The sequence below is a fragment of the Ixodes scapularis genome, unplaced genomic scaffold, assembly GCF_016920785.2.
Source record: "Ixodes scapularis isolate PalLabHiFi unplaced genomic scaffold, ASM1692078v2 PGA_scaffold5__190_contigs__length_132052651, whole genome shotgun sequence".
Taxonomy (NCBI): domain Eukaryota; kingdom Metazoa; phylum Arthropoda; class Arachnida; order Ixodida; family Ixodidae; genus Ixodes; species Ixodes scapularis.
The window spans coordinates 129,813,905-129,832,912 of record NW_024609880.1 but is presented as its reverse complement, the minus strand read 5'-3'; the positions used below and the strand labels follow the sequence as shown (position 1 = coordinate 129,832,912).

At 43.1% G+C, this 19,008-nt stretch overlaps 1 protein-coding gene across 1 annotated transcript in view; it reads left to right on the top strand.

Annotated features, from left to right (window-relative positions):
- LOC8031599 (diuretic hormone receptor) overlaps positions 1–19,008 on the top strand; it is a 57,883-nt gene that overhangs the window by 29,401 nt on the left and 9,474 nt on the right. Inside the window, exons 7-9 of the mRNA XM_029984548.4 lie at positions 15,256–15,343; positions 17,750–17,816; positions 18,302–18,387. Coding sequence (XP_029840408.2) covers positions 15,256–15,343; positions 17,750–17,816; positions 18,302–18,387 — 241 coding nt within the window. The remainder of the gene's footprint in view (positions 1–15,255; positions 15,344–17,749; positions 17,817–18,301; positions 18,388–19,008) is intronic.

Sequence of the window (19,008 nt, the reverse complement as noted above, 5' to 3'; positions counted from 1 at the left end):
AAAAAGAAAAAAAAAAGGCTTTTCAAATTGTGAATTGCTAAGACCTTTCCGGTTGCGTGTTCGATATTCGAGGGAAAGAGCAACACGGGAGATGCAGATTTCCGACTTTGTGGTCAGCGGTAAAAGAGCGAAGTCACACAGGTCCGCGACAAACGAATGTTGCTATAAGCTTGACGTTTATAACAACAATGATTTCTGGTGTTTACAAATCAAGTGCCCAGCATCTGTCGCTTTAGAAACCAAGCCAATCACGGGTTATACGCACGAGCTCTGATTACATCACCGGCCAGAAACGATTCATCAAAGCCGTGTTCGTGAGATCCCCCCTGCCGTGTGGAAGTCTTCACAGCTCAACTTTTTGCTCTTTTTCCGACATTTTTCTTCTCCGCCTTTATTGTCAGCATCTCTGTTGTCTGCTCTTTTAATGCGTGAGCATTATCTGGCTCAGTCAGCGAAAAAGCCGTCGACAAAATCCGTCGTCAAAATCTGTGACTTGTCCAACACAATCCAACATAATAAAACAAAAAATATCTTTCGTCACGTGATCTCTCTGGTCACGTGATTTCTCTGGTCACGTGACCAAACAAAACAAAAAAAGATCTGTGGTCACTTTAACCAAAAAAAAAAAAAAAACTCTGGTCACGTGACCTCGATCCTTGGTTACGTGAGTACGAAACCATTCCTTGCCTGCTTTCGAACCTAGGCCCTCTTGATCGCGCAACTAGAGCGCTATCCGTTGAGGCAGCACAACTCAGGAAAAGCTAGTGCTCGTGCATTCTCGCATCGCAAGAGAAAGCTTAGGTGCCCTCATAACTTTTTTTCTCATTTTTTGCCTGTACTTTTTCCACACCCCTTGCCTGTACGTATTTCACACCAAGAGATGCAACGAGTCAAGCTATCCAATATTGGACCTCTTGACGCGTTGGACCTCTTGACGCGTTGGACCTCTTGACACATCGAGGCACGAGTCAAGAGATCCAATATGGGTCAAGAGGTCCAACGAGTCAAGAGATCCACGGCGAGTCAAGAGGTCCAACACGTCAGGAGGTCCAACGCGTCAAGAGGTCCAATATTGGACCTCTTGACGCGTTGGATCTCTTGACTCGGAATCGCAAATTTCGAGGCCAGTGACGACAACATGCCCATCATGTATTTTTCTCTGCTACTGCTTCCAAAATATTGGGATTGAGCCATAAAAAGTCAGGGTTACGTTTTATCTTATATATATTACTTGTTGACTTGATTTATAAGACTGGTTGAAGAAAAGAACAAACCTCTGAGATACATCATTAGCAGGCTGACTCCACAAATGCGGCCCAGATAAAAGCCGAAACCAACTGGTCAAAGGCATTGCTATTTATTCTGCTTACTTTAGCGTGGCCGGGTAATTTGTGCGAAATCCAGGGACCAGCGGAGACCTGGCAAGCGACAAAGTAGCTGTCAGCAGTTTTTTTTTTTTTTTTGTAATTATTGTTAATTTAACGGCCGACGCAGTTGCTCTAATGATAACATGGTCAATGCAAGAGTAAACAAGCCTGTATAGAAGAAACTCTTCACCTGTTGGGGCCTTGATTGTGCGCTCAATTACATATGCTGCCATAACATCCAGGCAATTGCACACCGCAGATTTTTAAGTCTTTATAATAAAATCTCCAACAACGCATAACTGATGCAAACTAAGATTTCTGATGCATGTTTCCATTTCTTGCAGACAATATCTTACGTTTTTTGGGAGGGGGTCTATACAGGTGCAAATAAGCAAGATGAGGTTGTTGCATTTACGAGGGAAAAGGCGACGCATTTCGCCTGAGTAAAAATAATGAAACATCGGAAATGGACCATTTTTCATTCACAAAAACCGTAATACCCCCTCCATAGCCGGAACAGCGCGTGTAGAATGTGCTTGCCTATCCCGGCAAAGAAAACTGATTTGTATCTGCAGAGAAAATGCTGATTTCTGTTAAGACAGTAGTAGTAGTAGTGCTTTATGAAGGAAAGGCAGAGAATCAACAATTAACTACAAATCTCCTTTTAAAGAATCAGAAATTCATTCCACTGTCTGCGTGTATTCCTGATATTAACGTGTAAGATGGAAAAATAATTGTCATGACATTTTCCAAACTAATAACGAAGCTACGGAAAATCGGAAATCTGAGCTTACTCGGTCATGGAGTTAAGCAAACAGTTAAAGGTCTAATGGGCGGTTCCCACATGAAGAAGCTCCGCACCTTTCGTTTTTCTTGCGTAGATCTTGGTCCTCGGCACCCACACAAACATGTACCCGCTCTACTTGCCCTTCTGTCGTTCCCGCCAAAACAGCTTTTTGTCGGGGGGGTTAGGTTGTCCTTTAAATACAATCTCAAGAACGAGCCATCCTGACAGAGCGCGCGAGCTGCTACACGGGCTTCCATCCACGATTCCTTCAAGCTAACAGAAGCCAATCGGATTAAAATCAATACTTTCCAATTTTTCTAAGGGATTCGAAAAAATACTGCATAGTAAACTGTCTTTATATTTGGAGCATTTTTCCTTGTTAACGAACAGTCAACACGGGTTCAGAAGAGGAAGGTCCACTGAATCCGCTCTATTGGCCCAAAAATAAGTAATCATAAATAATATAGAACATAAACTACTGACATTAGGCGTATATATCGACTTTTCTAAGGCATTTGACTTAGTCAACCATAGTATACTTCTGAAAAAGTTACAATGCTATGGTATTCGGGGTCATGTACTCAATTTATTTAAGTCCTATCCGGCTGAACGGAGACAATTTGTTAAAATCAATAATTCAGTCTCAACTATAAAAAACAGTACATACAGGAGTACCTCAAGGGAGCGTTTTAGGTCCTCTATTGTCTATTTTATTTTCTAATGACATTGAGCACAGTGTTCCAGATTGCACAGTTATAGCTTACGCCGATGACACTACATTATTTTTGGAAGGCACGACTCTTGATGGCATCGAAAAAAGGGCGAATCAGATGCTCTCGCAGCTTCATAGTTGGACGGAAATAAATAGATTGCGTATTAACATAAACAAAACTAAGTGCATGCTGTTTCGAGCCAAAAACGTGACTGTTCATTCTAACCCAAATATCACCATAGCCGCGGAGGCAGTCGAGATAGTAAAATCATTCAAGATATTAGGTGTAATATTTTCAGATAATTTATCATGGAATGAGCACATAGAATACATACATAAAAAAGCCAGAAAAGCTGTTGGTACTCTATCCCGGTACCGTACAGTTTTCACCTCATTTGTTAAGTTAATAATTTTTCACGGCCTCGTGCAGTCATATTTTCAATATTGTCACCTGGTATGGGGTACCACTACCGTTCAAAATATAAACAAACTTTTAACTCTGCAAAAAAAATCTCTAAGAGTGGTTGCAAATGTGTCCTACTTTTACCATACAGATGCTCTTTTTGTCCGTTTTAGTGTTGTCAGAATAACACACCTACATTACTACCGCCTTCTTGTATCTTATAAAATAGCACAAAAAAATCAGCATAGTTGTTTTCTACAAATAGCAAATTTAAATAAAAATACTAGTGTTTATAACACACGGCGAAGTGAAGAGTGGAGTGTACCCACCCCCCGAACAAATTATGGACTGACATCGCTCACATACATACTTCCATCTTTCTTGAATAAGCTGAATGTTGAAACAGATCTTAGCGATAGCTTACCATTTGAAGCTTTAATGTTGATACTGTCGAAGTTGTGAATTTCAGGCTTCGTGTTGTATGTGTACCGTGTCAATTGATATCATATGTTACATTAGAATCTTGTTAATGTCTTTATTTATTATTATTATTTTTTTTTTGCTTTTCTGAACTTGAAGAATGTTTTTATTTTAGATTTGATTTTTGAGCAAAGCCCTGTACGCGCGCTGCTGTCTTGGAGCTGGGGCCTCGTCAAGCTGCACATGTTGCAGCTCTTTGCCCCAGCTACCTTCTTTCCTGTGAAAGAAAAATAAAATGATTGATTGATTGATTGATTGATTGATTCTTGTCAGGTTTAGCAGGTAAGCGGTGTATAGCTAGCGTATCAGTTTCGTGAAAATTAGGAATGTGTAGTTGGTCAGCCATAGTCGACGCAAAGGTCATGAGGTCTTCCCCGGACATAACTGGGGAGACCATACACCTCCATGTTTGCAAGGCGGCTCTGTTCCTCGTTGTTGTTGAGCACTCCACGGATCTCCTGGATTTCTGCGGCCTCTAGCTGTACAGGACTTCAGTTGAGATACTTTATCTTGTAGAGCCTTGCCAGTTTACTCGTTGGATGTGGCCAGCTTCAGTAAGAATTCCATGGAATGTTGGATGCTGTTCGCGGTCTCCCTCATGCTTTCAACGATTTGCTTTAGAGAGAGAAGTTTGTTCAGCTACACCAAAAGAGACAGAAGAGAATCGATGCTGCCTTTCATGGTGAGCAGCCTGTCTAGCTTCTTACTCATGTCAGTCAGCTGGGAAAACAGTATTTCTACGGTCTGCGACGCTTCAAACCCGCCTGGCTCTTCTTCCCACAACATGCTCGGCATTTCAATTTGTCACGTTTGGCTTCACCGATCGTGGTGACCGTTTTTTCGGCGATGCCGGAAGAAGGTTGACCCAGCTTGTAATAGTACTTGCAGTCGCAACAGGGCATGTGCTTGCCATAGGCCTTTATGTTATTACTACATTACATGTATTCGATGGTGGTCATGGCTCAGTAAGTGTGAAGAGGAAAAAATACGAGTATTGTCAGCAGGTGGACGAGACTCAAAGCGAAGTACCGACCTAAGCCAGGGAGGCAGGTATCCAGCCAGGTTGACCAGGAGGCCCTACGTACCGAGGAAGGAAGGTCCAGAATGAGGGAAGTTTGTTGCTGGGTTCAGCAAATTTCCCGTCGAACGCAAAGGCCCGGGTCAAGCCGTGCACGAAGTGCAGAAAAAGAGGTCGCCACGATACCTGCTCATTGATGGTCGCGCAGGAATGTTCTGGGATTTCAATGTAGCGGAGCAGTGACAAATGGCCAAAGGCGGCTCTGCTGGCTGTGGGCTTCCATTTGAAGACTTCATGACAATGTCAACACGACCCTACGCAAGTAGTCTCACTGGGAGATGACGGCCATTGGAAGTATGGCGGCGATCGTGCGACTCTAGATTTCTCGATATAAAGTATTTTCAAGTAAACTTTTTTCAAAGCGGTAAAAAAAATGATTATTTATGTGCCCAAAAACAACCACGCGGGTTTTCGCATTAGCGCACACAAGAAGATAAAAAAAAAAGAAACACAACACACGCCCAGCATCAAGTGTTCAAATTAACGAATACTGGGCACATTTCACACGAAATGTACTACAGAGTTTTAACTTTCAACGAGACTCTCCTAGTCCCAGCGAAAAACTGACGAATTCGTGAAAATGTCCAAGCTAGAGGATACGATTATGTTAGATGAACTTTGCATCCTTTACTTTGCATTTGAGGGTTTAGACATGGATTGAACGTTATGATAATAATACAATTAAAGGCAAAGGTAGAATACAGTAAAATTTCTGGTAACGCGACAAGGAATATGAAAATTGACAAAACTTAGAAGTAGGTTAGCATCAATCCAAACATTTACCACTCTGTGCGAAAATAACAGAAATCAAACCACGTTTGAATTTTTTTTTGACAAAGGCCTAAGTAAAGTGCTATTAAGAAGAAATTCATAATTATATTAAAAACGACGCTGACATATGATAGCAAGAATTTTCATCGCACGGTCAACAATAAAAGACACATGCATTGAACGACAACGCGCCATGAAGAACACACCGATATCTTTCATTACAGTCACGCGTTCGATTGGAGTTCTTCCCAAAGAATAAGTGAAATGCATACCAGAATATAATCTGCTTAATAAAAGAACCTTAGTTTTAGTAGGGTTTAGGGGCAATTAGTCACCAAAATTCATTGCAGTGTGTTCTTCACGTTGTGCGGAAGAGAATTGTAATCAAGATGAGTATTAACGCGCATGAAATATTAATACAATTCGCAAACAGTAAAAGTTCATCTTTTTCTACACATGACGCTATATTGTTAACACATATCAAAAACAGAAGAGGTCCAATAATAGATGCCTGTGAGACACCTGAAGTTGAAAAACATAGTTTAGAATGTACCCTAGACATTCGAACATGATTCGTACGACATGACATATAGCTTTGAAAGCAAAGAAATAGTACAGAACAGCAACCATTTTACGATAGTTTGTGGAGTAATAGCTGATAATCAACTTTGTGGAATGCTTTAGGCACACCAAAACAAATCTCATCTACCCGTCCCCTGTTCGTAACAATCGGTGCGGCGTAGTGTAAAAAGGAGCGCAGATTGGTTCCAACTGACTGTCCCGTAATAAGCCCGTGCTGCGAAGCCGTTAATATTTTTTTATAATAATAAGAACTAATATGCTTATGAATAACTTTCTCAAACACCTTAGAAAAGCCATACAGTAAAGAAACAGGCCGAAAATTACCGACAATATTGGCACAACAGCTACTTTCTTCCATTATGATGGGAACACACCAGAGCGAAGTGACAAGTTGAAAATGCGCTTCAAAATCGGTGCAAACAAGTCACCGCTACCTATGATTATAAAGCTAGAAATACAATCTACCAGTAGATAACTTCGGTTGAAGGTTTTTGGTACCTTACTCAATTTCATCCGAATCTTGTCTGAAACCCGATAAAACATCCGGACAGTTTAGATCTACATCAACAGGCTGAACAATTGCCTGACCTTTCGTGTAGTGTGGACTAAAATAATGAAAGAAACAATCTACCACTTCTGGTACGGATTGTTTCACTGCACGATTGTTCCATCAGAACAATTTTACAGTAAACTTTTATGTGCATTGTTCCAAATGTGCGGCTGTGCACACTTCCAAAAAAATTTGGGGCGGCGGTTCAGAATGCGATTGACAACATCAAGATGTAACTGCTTATCGCGCGAGTAAAATCGTTTTGGCGAGAGCACGATAAGCGATAAATATTGAATTCAATTTATCAAAAGCTAAAGCCTGTTTTTTTGGAAGTCTATAGACAGATTTTGTTTTCTGAAGATATTTTTTAAATAATTGTAGAACCAGTCCGGGTAACTGAAAAGTTGAGAAGTGCGTTTTGGAACAAAAATGCCAGTCGCGTCAAGCACAGCCGAGAGATCAGTATCATCTAATGCAAGAACATTGCTCCAGGCATTTTTATGAATAATGATCGTATATTAATTTAAAGATACAAAAATCAACGTGAAGGATTTAATTTTTGCATGGGAATAACGCTTGCGAATTTCACAAATCATCCACTATTAAGAGAACATTTGTCGCGGAAGCAAATCACGTGAAATGTCAACATGTCAAAGCAATATCGAGGTATGCTCCGTCCGAAATCACAAATAACATTCGCGGACGCACAATTATGAAACCGCATACGAACGATTAGGTGTCGATCAATATCAGATTTGAGATAAACAGAGGCGAAATTGACAACGGTCGTCTACTTGAACTATCTATCTATCTATCTATATGTTATACCTTTAGCTGGCATTAAATGCACCGGAGGCATTGCTTAGTATTTTCCGCCTCTTGAAATTTAGTACCCGAGAAATCTTTAAAAAAACCTGTAGCTTGGATAAAATTCACAAACTATCAAGCTCGCGCAAAAATAGAGTCATTCACTAATAACAAAATATGTTGTAATACGTTTTCGCACAAAACTCTTGAAAAAAAAAAAGAAGTCTGGTTCGGAGAAGTTAATATTGTTAAACTAGCAGTTTCTAGACACATTTAATTTAACGGTCAAATGGAGAGACATATGAAAACCCTGGTTCGTATGAAGTTGGCAGACTCAAGGTAATAAAGTCGCTGTGTGCGTATAATTCTTCTGGGGCAGGAGAATGCCCTGAATTACAGTAGCGTCGCCGAAGCGCGATGGATAAGGTTCAGAATTTTATGTAGAGCGTTAGAACCTTAGAAAACTAGAATTGATTCTAGAAATCTAGCAATATCCGACGCCGTTATAAGGGTTGACAAACTCTTCACAGTTATAATTTTTTTTTTGTCCGTCTCTATCTAAAGGTAGTGCTTCAAATTCCCGGGTCAGGTGTACAACATCACTTCACGCTCCAGACGAAAAATGGAGCGTATTTTAGGTCAATATGCGCTTTGGTGCAGATATATTCATTTTTTCTGAATGCATATTCTCCAGCAATAGCGAAGGAAAAATAAACGGAGAGAAATGATTCATTACATTCTGTTCATAAAATGTACCGCCCCGTTGTTTGAAAAGCGTCTCTTCGCAAGAGATTCCACCTGAATGACACGCACGTCGCGCCACCTGCGAAACTGGGATAAGGGGATAGTTGACGCCGATACGTCCAGATGGCGCTAGAGGTTCAATACCGCGCCGAATATTTGACCGCACTTTCGGAGCATGGGCGCCCCAGAGCAGAGCGCCCCGAGTTCGATCCACACTCGACTTCGTGGCTAAACAAAGCTGCTAAGCCGACCTGTTGCAAACAAAAGAGTTAAGAAACAGGATAAAGAAGAAAAAAAAATCCAATCTAGCATTAACAAAGCATTTCGTAGTGGCTTGCACACTTCACGATCCCAGGAACATTATTCCTAAACGACGAATATCAGAAGAATGCATTTTGAAATGCGATAAAGAGCGCGAGTGAGAAATTCGATCGGGAAATAATAGGACCGCCTAATGCATTGTTCTCGCAAAAACCAACCCAGAACAAACATGCGTTGTAACCACAGTGTGAAGGCCAAAATTAATAACGTCAGCAGACGGGGGACAAGAATAGCTGGAACGCTTAATATAATCGGCTTGCAGCCAGCCGAAACGACTGCCAAGGCCTTTACTTCGTATACGTCCATTCTTCTATCCAGCCGTAATTAAAGAGCTCGGCGGTACAATGACCCGCATAACGTAAGGCACCCAATAATAGCGATACAAATGCGAAGCACAGTAGCAAGCCGCGTCGGGCTATGAACGTCCTTGGGACTGATCAGGGCGGGTTTTGATTGGAGTTGCTGGCGCGCTTGATCCGCGAAATGAAATATAAACACGGAGATTACGTCGTTCAATGCATCTCAGTGAACGCCCAACACACGATAAAATTCCGTTGTTGACACTTGTCGCAAAATTGGTTGCCTAAAATACACCTTTTTCACGCGCGCGTTATAGCGGCTGGATTAGCCTTTCTGCTAACATAACAAAAGGTCTTCATCCTTGCAACCGTCCTGCCTAGAGGTTATTCATAATTTTGTTTTTAGTGAGTACTTTTTTTTTATATAGGATTAGCTTTGCTCGAGAGTTCGCGCTTTGTTCTGCGGACGGTCGAGCGATTGCGAAACAAACAATATCAATTGCCAGATATATCGTCAATGTGACCGGTATATATTATTTTTTTTTTGTCAATATTCCGCTTGAGTACAATCCGATGACGCATCGCGGAGCGTAGGTACGTAGTGAGTTTCGAAACCGTAATTTTCGGCGGCGTTCTCGCGTGTGCGCGTTCGGCGTGGCTCTATGACGGCATCATGACGACTTCGACCTCCAATTTCGCCAGGCGCCTCCAACGCGGGGGTCGCCCGCCGGTCGGGATGGTTCCCGTGGGAGGACGGCCCTCGCGAGCGGCGCTCCTTCCAGATCGACGGATACCGGAGCGGGCAAACTCCGTCCACTCCGAAGCCGACAGTGCGGTGCAAACTACGTGCTCGTCGAACCAGTCATACGTCGGTCTTCAGACACGTGATTATGCGCAGGGAGCGAGGATGGGCGATGAAAGCAGACCACGTTAGTGAAATACCCTTAATGGTTTTTCATTAAAAAAAGTAACAAAGTGTTACTTGTTACTGCAATTCCAAAGGAACGCGTTACATCTGATTGAAAGTAACATGTTGGTTTCTTGTGACTACAAATGTGTCGTTTTAATGAAGCAGTAGCCGCTGCGAATATTTATCGTCGTTAATAATTCCTCGCTTTTTAACGCGTTCATTGTAGAATAACTATGTCTATACTGACATTCCTTGTGTACATCTTTTTATGGTCTATCTAGTCTTAAAAATTACAGGCACGAGCTGGGGTAAGAGCGCTCCTTTCCAAAAGTAACGAAACAAGGTTAATTTTTACTTTATCAAAAACTAGCCAAAATACGTCACTCGTTCCTTCTCTTAAAAAAAAAAAAGTAACTAGACCGCGGCTTTGTTACCGAAAAAAAAGTAACTAGGTCCAAGTACCGTGTTACTAGAAACGCAATACGTACAAGTGTGATGAAAGGGCGGCAGCTGATTGGTCCGGGCGAGCGCGTAGCCCCCACCGCACTGTCAGCTCGGGGGTGAACGGAGTTTGGGAGTTCCGGCGATTGACGGTTGCCCAGGCTGCCAATTACGCCATCGGCGCTGGAGATGGCCCCGGCCTAATTTAGAGCGGGAGAGAAGCAAGATGGAGAAGCGACGGTGTCAACCTGAATGTCAGTACTAGTTGGCTACCCTGGCAAAAGGAAAGAAGCTGCTCATTCCTTCTGGCTGCTGCCGAATGAGATGCAACGCGTTTGGGATCCTTCGCGTCTCTTCAGATGTATGTCGAGCTCGGGTGCCTTGGTGTTCCTCGGCGCGGCGACGTTTTTCGCCGTGCATTGTTCCTAAATTAAATTGGCGCGTGACCATACACCAATTTAGCGGGGAAAAAGAATAGGCGTATAAGTGAACACGAATTCAACTTTTTCCGCTAAATTTAGCGGGAAGACGCGTCCCGTTTAGCGAGGAAATGGGAGGGTGTTAGCATAGGAGTCTCAAAGCTTTCAGTCTCTGGAGCAGCTTTGCGAACCCAAAGCGTTGGGGCTCCCTATTCTGGAACTCCCTAGTGATTGGCGGGGAGGTATGCGTACCAGTTCAAGGTTTCCCGCTTACTCGGGAGGTAAACCCTTACGGCTATACTTAGCGGGAAAATTGAATTGGCGTACGATTACACCCTCATTCAGATTTTCCCGTCCCATTTAGCTATCGAGTCGCGCAAACTTATGCACACGATCTCATGGTTTGGCTGCCCCAAAACGTTATCGTATTAAAAGGACTAAAAAAAAAAATAAACAAGACGACGACAAAGAAAGGAAGATGCGGTGAAAACTGTCAACGACGGTTGTTAATTGTAAATGTTTAGAAAGTCAAGGTAACAAACGCGCCACTTTGGCCGGTTCTGAGCCGGTTCTCTTAATCCCCTCGCATTCGCGGAGATAATTCGGGACAGTTTTCTTTTCCGAGTTAATTAAGACCTCTTGACCGAGATTTTCACGAAATAAATGACACTCGGAGCCGTACCCTCATCAAAAGCTCAAGCATTTCTTCCGCGTCACATTTCCGGTCATTAAAAAACGCCAGTGCCGTTAGCTTTTTTTTTTTTCTCTTTTTTTTTTTTTGTAGCAGCAGATTAGGAAAAAGAATAGTTACAAGTTGAGCGGTGCTCCGTTGTTAGTCCATTAACTGTACTGAGGACGCCTTCGCGACAACCTTTTCTTATCCAGTTTGAATTCTGCCGTTTGAAATGTCTCCATCGAGAAGCGGGAGAATGCTTTTCTTTAAATCGTCGTAAAAAAAAAAAAAAAAAGGGAAACGGTAAGAGCAACAATATAAATTTTTTCTTCAATATTATTTAACCACTGACTGCCGGTAAATAGTTACCAAAAAGTCTGTCGCTATTTTTTTTTTTTTTTTTTTAGTTGCGCGTTGAATTTGGAGTTTACAGTTGCGGGCTTAAGAAACCCGGGGAAACGGATGTTCTTAGGTTCCCGTTTCCTGCCTCGTGACTGGATCTTTCCGGCATTCTTATCGGCTAATGCCGCGATGTCATTGTGTGACGAGCGATAATGAGATGTTCGACAGTCACCACGCCCGCCCGTTCTTAACCTGTCAGTCATTACGACCTACAGTCTAAAAAATGCCCGTGTGTCTTCTTTTCTGCACAACACTCGGAGAGCCAATCACCGCAACTTACGGAGGCAGCTCAGCGAATGACGATGCCGAAACATGCGTTTAGACCAAAAAAACGCAGCCCGAGTTGTGGCATTAAGGAATGCAAAACGTCACGCTTGCATTGCTTAATGTCACAACTCAGACTGCGTTTTTCGTCTAAGCATATGTTTCGGCATTGTCATTCGCTGAGCTACCTCCGTAAGTTGCGGTGATTGGCTCTCCGAGTGTTGTGCGGGAAAGTAGACACACCGACTTTTTTTAGAGTGTAGCTGAAGGCAACACTAACGAGACGTTTCAGAAAACATACTCAGGAATTAGGTATCTGGGTATCTGGAACTTCTATGTTATTTTAGGCTTTCTTGTTATTTCACTTGTTTGTCATGTATTTTCTTTCATGTAACCCCCCTACAATAATGACCCCTGGGCGATGTAGGTATGTGCATAAATAAATAAATAAATAATCGACAGCCTCTTCAAAAAAGTTACAAAGCACTTTTTTCCTCGACCTTCGCGCTAAACATTATACTTGGTAAACTAAAAAAAAAAAAAAAAAAGTCCACTTTTTGCGAGACAGCAAAGTTTTCATTGGTAATCCCGTCTATGACAAGATAAGATAAATTCGTATTTCTCGCAATTCGTTTAATAATCAACGGTTCATGACATGAACGCTCAAAACCCGCCAACAGCGCAGAAATGCGAGTAGTGACTCTGCCAGACGGTGTGTGTTGTCTCGGAGCAGGTTCCTGGTTCTGTTTCTTGCGGGTCATGTTGCAGTTTCAGTCGCCAATCAGCTGATTGAGCCTGGCCACGCCCCATCGCTCTTAAGGTGTCTGTTGTCGTTTATGGCACGTATCATTTGTGAATACAGCGCCCAGGAAATACCAGCAATTGCGAGGCCTAGGCGACACATTCCACGCGACGTCGTATCTACGAGAGAATACTATCATCTCTCGTGTGGATTGAGCTGAGAGTAAACAAGAAAAAAAAAATTAGGTCAGTCATAAAAAAAAAGAAAGAAATCACCGTGAATTTATTTTACCCCGAAAACTAGCTAAGCCGATCACTGTAGCTTACACAAGGTTCTGATTAGTGTATTCCCCAGAAGAGAGCTACTGCGCATGCTCACAGGGCGTTCCCTAGTCCCTGTAGACGACGATGGCAGCCCGCAGAAGGCGATTAGGGAAATGGTCAATGCTGTTCGTGAAAAAACATAAAACAATATCGTATTTTCCGCCCACAACGTGCGAAGAAACGAAGCGTTAGCCTGTAGCACGGCCGCGCATTGCGGGTGCAATGGTGCCTCCACGTACCCGAGGGTGGAGGTGCATAGCTGGTTAAATCTCCTAGCCGTCGTGGTTGGCGTCGTGCATGCCACTGACGACCGACACGAGTGCTCGGGGATCCGGGAAGTACGTGGGTAAGCGCGCTGGAAGTTCCTAAAACCATCTAACATTACGCGTAGCAACTGAGTAGCGCCAAAGTGAGATTTCGCATAACGCGAGTAATGTTTGAAATCGAGTCTTTCAAGCAGACGACACGTATGGTGATGGACCGAATCTTCCGAACTTCAAATTTGGCAAAGTTCGGCATATGCCGAACTTTTGAAGGGAAGTTCCGAGAGGATTCAGCGAAAATTCGGCAAACGTCTGCGCACGCGCGAGAACACGCCGGGGACATGAATTGCAAATGGACACCGTGCGGTCTTGCGGATACCGCCGTGTACAGTGCAGTACAACCAGCGGTTATGCGTCGAGGTGCGGAACAGGCGACATTGTAACTTTGTGTTTGCCAGCCTTTGTGAGTGTGGTTCTTTTCAATTATTTTCTGCCTCAAGAACAGAAGACCGACGTGAAGTTGACGCAAAAACGACGCAGTCCGCTGCGCGAGTAACAATTCTTGCGGTACATTCGGGATAACGTGATTTTCATTTGATCTTTCCAGTGATGCAACGAGATAGTTGCAACTTTGACTGACAAGTACTTCAGAGCACTTCTCACCATTACAGCGATCCTGTTTTCGGTTCGTTGTACCAAAATAAAATAGTACTGCTTTTCAGTTAGCGTTATTTCGCGGTTTTCCTCTATCCGCATAAAACTGAACACAGAACTATAACGCTCGATGTTGCACATCCGACATTCCTAACTCGTCTGATCTTCCTAAACGTCCGGTGTGCCCTAAAATCAGAAACTGGTATCTTAAAAGTTATAAACGAGACATTACGAATATGGGAGATACACTTCATGCAAAGCTGAAGTGACTAAAATCGAAAAATGCGCAAATTTACAATGATATTGTTATCTCTTCTGGTGAAGGCTCGGCAGCCGCTGCATTCACTTCGGCACACGAAACGGTGACGCGCACAGGAAGTAAGAAGACAGTGTTACCGCCTTTATTTCAACAATAAACACAGACTTGCGCTAATGAGGGCTCGAAACCAAAACTCTTGTATCGACTGCGTCCTGTTGTCACACCCCTTCTGAAAAGAGTCACTTTAAAATTACAACATACTAAAAATGATACCGATACAATTATCTTGTAGATTATCACCTTATTTAGCAATAACTGTGTAAATATGCATAATTTTTGTTTGCACGAAAAAAACCATATAGTATCAGCTTGTAGGTCTGGCAACAATGTATTTTTTCCGCATCTTTGCCAAATCGTTCGAAAAGTTCGGGAAAAATTTGGCGCCGAGTTTTTCGATTCGGCAAAAGTCCGGCCGATCATTAGATGACGGGAAATGCCGTTCACACTCTTGCGACGGAGCAAGACGGAGAGAGACCAGACCGGTTTTTAAGCCTCTAGCGATCTCTTAGGACCAGCTCCTCTGCAGCGCATCCTGTCCTAAAAAGTCGCAAAAGGCTTAAAAACCGGTCTGGTCTCTCTCGGTCGTACTCGGTTGCAAGAGTGTGAACGGGCCTTAAGACTCTTCCTTGGTCGCGTCGTTAGTGGCAGCATGCCGGGGCTCCCCGGTCGTCTCTTTCCGTGGTGTTCGGCCGACGGGAAAACCCGACTTCTCTGGCCTCGCGGCAAGAGCGGAGAGCAAAAAAAGTTTCTGTTTTCCCTTCTTCGCGCTTGCGACAATGGACGAGGTCGAAATCTCTGCGAAGTGTCGCCCGTAGAATGAAAAATAATTGCGATTGCTTCATCTGTCGATTTAGTTACTGATGGACGAAATGAACGACCCTAGTTTGAGGATGAAGAGATCTGGAACAGGCGCCTTACCTCGTATTGTATCGTACTATTGGCAGGACTCCCGGCGATAATCATCTGCACCTGGGCGACCACCAAGGTTTACCTGAGCCCCAACCACAATGACCCGAACCTCTCCAATGGGATGTGAGTACATCACCCGCTTTGGGGTCACCGATGGGATAAAAACGGCAGAGACGTCTTCGGGCTGTCCCGCCTCCAGCATCAGCTCGCTAGCTTCGATAACACTTCCGTGTCTTGCGAGCTTCGAGCGTGCAGCCAAAGCACGATGGAGGGCCACGAGCGCGCGCTGGAGGACACGCCCTGCTGTTATTCTTAGTGACAATAGAAGGGGCCAACTCCACCCTGCTATACCCTGTCGACCGATTGCGAACTCGAATTTCGTCTGGTGGCGTGTATAACTCTACGCAGGAACGTTGGAGTGTACATAGTCAGCAAAAGACAGGTTCATACACTTGTGACTGTCGACCACCGACTGCGCATAGGACCTCTTGCGACATGAAAGTTTTGTAGTACTTACAAGATCAAATGTAGTTACTATCAAGGAGAAACGGTCGTTTATACCATTGACAAAAGTTTTCCGAACCATTAGGGAAACAATGACGCGCGAGAAAAAGGGGAAATGTACGAAAAACGCAAATGTGCCGCGGTTACCCGACAGATGGCGCCAGTGTGTTCTCTAGTAAGAGATCGCGAGAGGTTGCAGCGGTACTCGGTCGTAAGTAGTCGCAAGTGTGTGAACGAGCCTCTGCAGATGGGAAGAAATTTCGATCCTTTGTGCTGGGCAACAAAGAATTGTAGGGTATTGGAGGCATCCTGGCATACACAGCGTACAGATATCACCGAACACTTTTTAACCCACAGCATGGGTCCAACGGATTGAACCCACTTTAGCCAAATCTAAAAAATCGGGTTCGTGTGATCTACACTGTAATTGAGCGTAACTATTGGGCTGGTGAGGCATTTGAATCTTTAAAATATCAAAAGGCAAGCTGCCTCATTCAAAGTTTTTAACCAGGTGACAAACATTTATTATTGCTATGTGTGCGGTTAAGTCTTTTTTGACTAAAAGCGAAAACATGCTCGGGTCAGTGGAGCGTTTTGGTGAGCGAAACAGGGAACGAGAGCAAACCGTAAATTTTTTCTTCGCCCTCTTGTTGTTTCTGTTAAATCATACGTCCCAAACGTCCCAAACAACGTTTTTTTTTATCATATTGACACAAAAATGATTAACTACACTCTCAGCCATAAAAATGTAACTTAGTTTCATCCTTGACTGAAACAAAGTTTTTTTTATATATAAAAACCAAACAAAACTGAAACAACAAAAATAAATGTACAGTTGCCCAATTTTTAACAATATCGCGCGAGCGTCGACCGCCGGGACAGGCAGTGCCGTGCCGCGGAGAAATGCAGCGTCACGGGAGAGATTAAGCGCGCGCGCACAGAGCCCTTTCCGGGGAGTGTCGTCTGCTAGGCTATTCCGCTGATCGCTCACAGCCCCTGCTCCGTAGCATAAAAAAAACAAAAAAAAAAAACACCATGCGAAAACTTTGTTTTTACTCCGTTTCACTTTGTGTTGTACCGCAGCCAACGCTACGAGCCATCTTGGCCAGTCCATCGCTAAGACTGTGTCACGTGGCCTTCCTGTTGGGCACAACTGCACGTGGAAGCACCATGTCACGTGGCAGGGTGACAGCGCTGGATTGGTTTTGATGGCTCGTAGCATTGGCTGCGGTATATAGTTTAATGCACCGTTGAATTCAGCTTGCCGCGTCATCGCATTTTTTTTTTTTTGGTGCTGACAGAGTAAACGCAAACAAATAATAATAATATATATATATATATATATATATATAAAACTACATTAAACGAGATGGCGCGCGGTTTCTTTCACGCCTGAGCAGTATCACGGTATCACGCAAGCAAGCGCTCTTCAGATCTTTGCTTAAAGGCGCTCAGCTATGCCAGCTGATAAGGAACGGGGGCTGTGTGCGATCAACGGAATAGCCTAGCAGACGACGCTCGCACCGCAGAGAGCTTTGTGCGTGCGCGCCTAATCTCTCCCGTGACGCCGCATTTCTCCGCGGCATAGCGCTGGCCGTCCCGGCGGTCGACGCTCGCCTGATATTATTAAAAAAATTGGGCGACTGTACTACGCTGCCGCAGGTTCGTGCTAGATTAGTGTCAGACCATGCGAAAATGTTTTTTTCGAGGCTTATTTAAATTGAGTTGAGTCCGTCGGGCCTTCGCCGTAGTGATACGCGGTCCCGGGTTGTATTCGTGACAACGTTACGCAATTCCGACATAGCGCGGGATATAATGCCTGGATTCTGTTTAATCAAGTGTGCCTAAAGTGAGGGCAGAGCGTAATTGTTGCACAATCCAGATGCCCTCGTTATAACGGATGAGTGCCTGCTTCTCCTACGTTGTACTGCCATTAAGGCTCGGTTATGAGATCATCTGGAACATGCGCATCGACTTTTTGTTTTAATTCTTGGGTTTTTTGTTGTGTCACCGGGGTCCATTTAGGTGCGTCTGGCAGCTCAGAGATCTCTACGACTGCATTTTCATCGTGCCAGTTATTCTCGTTCTCCTGGTAAGAATACTTTCTAATACTTTCTTCCGAAATGTCTGAAACGCTGCTCGTTTTGGAGGTTTGTCAGTCGTGTTATCACAGCTCCGTTTTACTTAACGATACAATTTATTTATTTAGGCGCTTAATTTATTTTTTTTCTAACTTAAATAAACTTGAGATACAGTATATAGAGGTTCTAGCTCACTTTATGTTATTCATATTATTTATTATTAAATGTGACATAACTATGGTCGGTGACAGGCGGACATTACAGTAAGAACTACGACAGTACAGTATGTCTTCTTATGAGAATATTTGCCAAATGAGGGCCATGTTTGTCCCACCTCCCGGCGCCACTCGTCAAATGTTATGGTGATAGGTGCTTTGTACACCGCCGAGAAGCGTTTAATTTCAACGTTTTAATAATTGATTAACCGTTATATTTGCTACGCGTGTACAGGCTTTTTCAACTTGTAATTCGTGTTTCTGTTTTCCTTCCCTTGCAGACCAACATGTTTTTCCTGGCTGAAATTATGTGGGTTCTCATCACTAAACTCAGGGCTGCTACGACGGTGGAGTCTCAACAGTACAGGTACACGTTCCTCATATAGCATATTTTATTTGCAAACAATCCTATCTGGTGAAACTTTTTTGAGACCAATAGGAAACTTTTCATACTATTTCTTAATGCAATTAGCTTGAAATCATGCTGCACAACATGTCAGCCATCCAAAACGCTCTTGGGTAATTTACACATATGAACTCAAAGAATGTAATTAGCATAAGCTATTACTGAAATGACGCGAATGAGCAACGTGCTCGGTAATATTTGGTAACGCAGCGAGTTAATATTAAAAAAAGGCAATCTACTCCGCTGGACTTTGTGTCAACATTTGTAAATAAAAGGTAAGTATAGAGTAGTATGTGTGAAAACATTCCTGATTCCTTTTTTATTGTCTGTGACAAATTTCTATTTTTTATTTCAACGTTATAAATATTTAAGGTTTAAGTAACATACCTTAAGTTGGACACTTTTATCGGACGTTAAACTAAGAAATGGCTATACTTCAAAGTATTTTTTTTGGTAGCTGCAGCCGAACTACGCTTGATAATAATTAAATTATGCTAGAAATGCAAAAGTAAAATTTTTAGGCTCGTATAAAACAAACAGTATGACTTTTCCCGCAAATAAACTCCATTATGTCATTCACCT